Raw genomic sequence first — 6,000 nt, forward strand, 5'->3', positions numbered from 1 at the left:
TTCCTGACCCAGATTTCTGAGCAAACTGAAGTAGAGCCAGAAACTGTAAAAGTGCATAATTATTCTTTTATTTATTTTTAAGCTGTACAGCTCTATTAAGCTTTCAGAAAATCCTTTATACCCAGCCTTTGAAGTAAACTAAGCCAGAGATCAGCCTGAGAAGGAGATGTGGGTTGACACTGCCTGTTTCTGCTGCAGAATTCTCTGCAGTTAAGAGCTGGAGTCTCAGACCTAGGAAAATCTTACACCTTTCTTGGAGTACAGAAGAGGGGAGAGATCAATACATCCAAAAGCAATACTTTACACCTTTGGTATGTTCTGAAACTTCACTTGCTGGCTGAGCTGTGTAACAGCTGAAAGCTGGAAGATTATCCTGGTTACTGGCATGTAAGTGAGCAGACCACACATTAAAGCTGTGTATGCTCCATCTGCCAAGCCATTCATTCTTCCCAGCTTGGGACAAATTAAAAAACTCTGGCCCAGAGGTGGAGTATTATTATTCCTTTGCCTGTCCCCCAAAGCAATACACTCCCTGCTCTGAGTCTAATCGAAAACATTGACCTGGAGGTGAAAAATGCAGTATCTCTTCCCCTGATTCATCCAGACTGTGACCCAGACAGCACTGAAATCACAGGCTTCTTTCTGGTCTCAAAAAATTACCCAGTTGCCCTCATGGGCTGAGGGCCAGATGGGATGCAGGCAGCCTGGTGCCATCTAGTCTAGTGGTCACTTTTCTGCCATAAATATTGCATCAGGCAAACCTCATGCACTGTGCATTGAAAGTGGGCATGCAAGGAAAGCCCCGGTGCCATTCCTTTGAGTAAATGGCAGGAGGCCAAGGTGGGGTAACCTGCCTTTCTGAGAGCCAGATGATGTGGCTGTGACATCCACTTAGAGTTTTTCCTCAGCCATTCAGACTTGACTCTGAGTTTGGCCCTTTCCCAGGAAGCCAAACTATCAAAACCTTTCCATGTTCTTCACCAAACACAGTTTCTCCTCGTGCTTCTGCCCTCCCTGCAGCCAGTGTGCTTGAAGATCCAAGAGGCTCAGGTTTTTGTTTGTGCTGCCTCTTGTTAGCAGTGCTCTGAGCATCCACAGAACAGGAGGAAAAGATGCCAAAGCACTTCAACCACCTGGATTAATTAGGTCTTACACTAAATGTGGAACTACAGCGAGGGGGATGATGATTAAACCAGCAGCCTTCTGGAAACTGAATACCTTCTTCTCTGCTGTATTTCAGCTTCTGCAACCTTTGTTAGTGCCTCAAGGCAAGAATGGCATTGTCTGTATGTAAAGCAGTCTGTTTCTGTAGTAGCAATAGCAGTAATAGTGATGGGAATAATAATGCTTTGCTCCTGAGAGGTCAGTGAGTATCACTCTTCATTTTATCACTCTCATTGGTGAGACAGACACAAAGACACACCAGAGCTTGCTTAGTACCACCTCATCCCTTATTAACAGAGCCAATGTTGAACCCAGAGAAAGCATTTCCCTGTTGCTTGCTCTTCCCCCTGAGAACAGCTCTTCCTTTGGTGACGTCCAGTCTCTCTTGTGGTTTTTCTGCAGAAGGTGCAGTAACAGCAGCCTGGAGTCTGATGATGAACCTCCTTGTTCAGAAGAGATTGATTATGACACTGCCAGTAGCTCTGATGGTGAAGAGGAATTCTTGGAGCTAGACCAAGAGATCCAGGAGTGCCTCTCGTGTGTGGAAGGCAAGACAGAAGATGAAGGAGTGACCACAGGACAGACATGCAGCTCCAGGGCTCTGAGAGGGCTCTACATTTCCAGCCAGCCAGCACCCAACAGCACAGCTCTTCCTCTGGGCTCATCAGCACTTGGGCTGTGCCATGGATTTGAGAGCAGTCCTGTGTGAGCAAGGCTGTGACCTGCAGAGCAGCAAGAAAATGGGTCACTGCTCATGTTTGCCTGTTTGCCAGCTTCAGCACCCTTCCCAGATGTGTTACTCCTGGTTCTGAATGGAAAGCTGACTGTATGTTTGTGTAATTTGTATCCATACATCTGCTGAGAACGACTCCTTACACTTTGTACCCGAGGCAGAGTGAGGGGCCACCAGCCCAGGTGGTACCATGTGAGATCATCTATTCCTAAACATAATCCCCAGCTTCATGGCTTCCTCATGGTTTCATACAGATTGACCTAAGGAACAGTATTCTGAGACCAAGGAATCAGAGATGATTCTCTTTTTCTGACTTTAGGCAGCCTTTGCCTGGAGAAGTGACAGTTATTGATGCCTTTCAGCAGAGCTCTCTGTTGCCATTCTCCCTAGAGCTGTAGAGCATGTCTCTGATTTCTGTCAGATCAGAATTTTTACAGTGCATTCAACAGGTTGGGTCAGGCTGTGCATATTTCTGAGATGGTTGTATCTCAGCAACAACATGGGAAATCCAATGTGCTACAGTAAGGAAAGCAGCAGTGACAATTCATAGCGATCCTCTGGAAACCTGAGCTAAATTCACCAACAGAATAGTGATGGTGGCAAAACCCAGGAGTGAATTTAGCCCAAGCATCAATCAGAACAGTTTCTTTAATCCACAAATGGAGAAAAATTATATTTCTCCTGAAATCACCTCCTAGTTCCTGAGAATCCAGCACAGACAGAGAACCCACACACATGTTCTGTATCTCTAAAGCATGAAGCCGTGTCACTTCAGCTCACACTTCACATTGCCTGATCTTGACAAGTGTCTTAGACTCTGCTGCTGCAAATGGGGAATTGCCCTGAATCCAAATGGAGCTAATTTTAAGACGCAAGAGGCTCCCAACTCTGTCACTGCTTTGTGAGGCTCAAGGACAAGGATGAATGTGCTGAGTGTGTTGTAGCATTACAGCCTCCAAGGGCTCCAGTGATTACCAGTGATGATTATTATTAATATTGATGCATTATTAAAAGCACTGTGTCATCTTCCTGGTTTTATGCTGGTTTTGAAGAGAATTCCTAGTGCACAACATGAAATGCACTGATGTGTTTCTGAGCACCTTTCTTCAGACTACCTAGACAATATTTTCCAGCAGGAGGTTGCTCTTTAGATAAAAAGCTTCTTCCTGTTCTGCTTGGTTTTCAGTATGCATGGATCTTAAAATCTTCCCTAGCACATAAGAGCTCCCTGTGTCTCTGTCTCTCTAGGATGCTGCTCAAAAGACAGGCAGCTTGGGTCCTTAGAAGCTGAGCTTCTTAGCCCAGACTAATTCATTAGGTGTGGTGTGTGCCTCTGTACAGATGTCCTGTTCTGCTTGGTTTAGCATGCAGCTTGTTGCACACAATACTGAATTTTAATAAAAGGGTGGCTCACAGGAAGGGACACAAGAGAGGTGAAACAGGTGTTCCCATTATAATAGTTTGTATAATACTGCTTCAAAGCTTATTAATAAAGAAACAATGTATGCGTATAATTAACTTAAAAATCCAGTGTTTGTAGGCATGACAGAAACTTGACACTGTGCTAGGAACTGATGGCAGCATACAAAAGCCATGCTCTGGGGTGTTCAGCATACAGCACATCCCCAGAGCACAGGGTAAAAAATACTGTTGTACATATCTGTGTCATGCATGTTTGCACCCACTTTGCTTTCTGTACCAGCACTGCCACAAGAGTAGCTGAAGGGTGCCTACCAAGGCTTGCCAGTGGTAAACCCTATTGCAAAGAAATCTTCTTAAATCAGCATTTTCCTTAATGAGATGCAAATATTTGGGCTATAATATTTGGCTTTCTAGCTGTTTCATTCTGAGTTTTTTAAGATAGAGGGAATTCAGTTCAGTGGGAAAATCCTGCACTGGTGACTAAACTGTGCAGGACTAGTCATAATATAATAAAAGATGTATCTTCCATGTGTGTTTGGAGCCAAATGTGCATGAGCAGTAGCACCATTTCAGAGACCTGTGTGCTAGGAGGTGCAGGAGGAGAGGAGATGGCAGAGGTCCTGTATTGTAAATCAAAGGTGACTCCGACAAAGGGGAGAGAATGACGAGGAGGACTCCATGGATATCAGAAGGCTAATTAATTACTTTATTATACTGTACTATATACATTTCATCTAAACTGAACCTGCCAAGCACTCACTCTGCACACAACTGCTCACACTGCACAGAATCTCGTGGCTGTCCCCCGACAGTCCCGACACACACACACAGTTGGCCCTGATAGGCCAAGGAAACGAAACACCATCACTTTGGATAAACAATCTCCATATTGAATTCTACTTTGGCACAACACAGGGACACCAAGTGATAAGAGTTGTGTTTTCCCTTTCTCTGAGGTTCAGAGAATGTGAATCTCAGAAATCCTTGGGAAGAATTGTGCCTTGCTTTTCTCTGTGAACGGAAATGTGGCAAGAGTCCTTGGGGTGCTTTCAGTGTCTGGGATCCAAACGCAGCAGCTGAGCTGGGAGCAGTGTCCCTGGACGTCAACCACACCTGCATAAATGCTGCTGTGTGGTATCAAAAACCTGGCCAATCTTTTCTCCCTGCCAGCATCCCATGCCTGTGCCCAATAACTTGTCAGCAAGTGGTGAGGGTGCTGCAGAAGGCAGAGAGCAGGAGAAGCCCCCAGCCCAAGGATGGGGAAGCACAGCGGGACAGGTGGGTGACAAACCACTTGGGAATGGTACCTGGGTAACTTCAGGAGAAGCAGTTCTGTGGGCTGCCTCCTTTTTTTTTTCCCCAAGAACTTGTAGAGAGGGAGCAGATGCTCCTCTTCTTTTGACAGACCTCTAGAGGTCAGGAGAATGCCTCCGTGCGCACTGCGCGCTCCGCGCTATTAAAATTCTCCCTGAGTCATGGTAATTAAGCAGAGCCAGGCTCTGCACAGAGGAACGGAAGTGCATTGACTTTAATAAAACAAAGTGTAAAACAACTTTAGATTAACTCCAGCCTTGTTTATTCTTGCACACTTGTCATTCTGGTTTGGTATCCCGCAGTGAATGAAGCCCTTGTCCCCTGCGCCGGACTCGTCACCTCACTTCAGCCCGCGGAGCGCTGAGCGCTGAGAGCAGCGCCTTTCCTTGCTGCCGCTAGCTAATCCCAAAGAATTTGGAAACAGCCGACGGAGAAAGGGAGGGAGAGAGCGAGGAGAGGGCAGTCGCCCTGCTCGCCACCGTTTTGTCCTTCCTCAAGAGTCGGCAAGGCTGTCAGGTTGAGACTCAAGCCAAATATTCCCATCATGGCCAGAAGAGATGGTGTCTTAGAGGCACTCGCCTGGTCCCCAGTGCTGCAGCAGTTTTGGGCTCCTGCCAGGCACATTAACTTTTTTTACTGATGCTTTTTGTCTCACGCTGGCTCTCTTAGAGGCTGTGAATGGCTGTGCTCTCCTTCCTCCCCCCTCCGGTTGACATGACGTGGGTGGAAGATGCTGAGCTGAGCCCTGCACTACACTGCACCCTCTGTCTCAGCCCCTCACCAGCTCTTGGGTCTCCCGGCCACAATAGCCCTTTCCTGCCAGAGATGATCCCAAGGATGCCTTGCCAGTGCCTAGTGAAATACATGCGTGTGTGTAAACCTCTGGGCTAAAAAATAAATAATTAAACAATAAAAATAATAAAAAAAAATCAAGTCAGCAAACTGAAGGAAGAACAAAATCTAATTAGTTTTATCTGCTGTTTGTTATGAAGCTGTCAGAGTGCTCTATCCCCTAGTTTTACAGCACTCTGGAAAATAACAGTGATAATAATAATAAACAACCGTGCACTGGGTTGTTTTTGAAGCAGACAGGAAGCAGATTAAGGAGGGGGAAAGACAGCAGCCCTGCTCCTCCACTGCTTCTCTGCTGCTGCCAAACAGAAGAGATGTGGGTGATAGAGCTATCTCCTGTCTTATCTGTCCTTGGACAAGATCCACTGCCCCTATCCATCCCTTAGAGATGCAAAGCCTGAGTCAGAGACTGTTTGGCAGCAATCTGGGACACTCATATTTCTTTCTTTGCCACAGATCTCTTATGTGCTCTTGACCAATTTGTTTGTTCTTATTCCATTGTGAGGAAAAAAACC

General features: G+C 46.0%; 1 protein-coding gene across 1 annotated transcript in view; it reads left to right on the top strand.

Moving 5' to 3' along the window:
* AGBL1 (ATP/GTP binding protein like 1) overlaps nucleotides 1-1,873 on the top strand; it is a gene marked incomplete at its 5' end in the record, with an annotated part of 203,599 nt that extends 201,726 nt beyond the window's left edge. Inside the window, one exon of the mRNA XM_031055887.1 lies at nucleotides 1,567-1,873. Within this exon, the coding sequence (XP_030911747.1) occupies nucleotides 1,567-1,873 (307 nt within the window). The remainder of the gene's footprint in view (nucleotides 1-1,566) is intronic.
* Between the last annotated feature and the right edge of the window lie 4,127 nt (nucleotides 1,874-6,000).

This window comes from Geospiza fortis, unplaced genomic scaffold, assembly GCF_000277835.1.
Source record: "Geospiza fortis unplaced genomic scaffold, GeoFor_1.0 scaffold171, whole genome shotgun sequence".
NCBI classification, from domain to species: Eukaryota; Metazoa; Chordata; class Aves; order Passeriformes; family Thraupidae; genus Geospiza; species Geospiza fortis.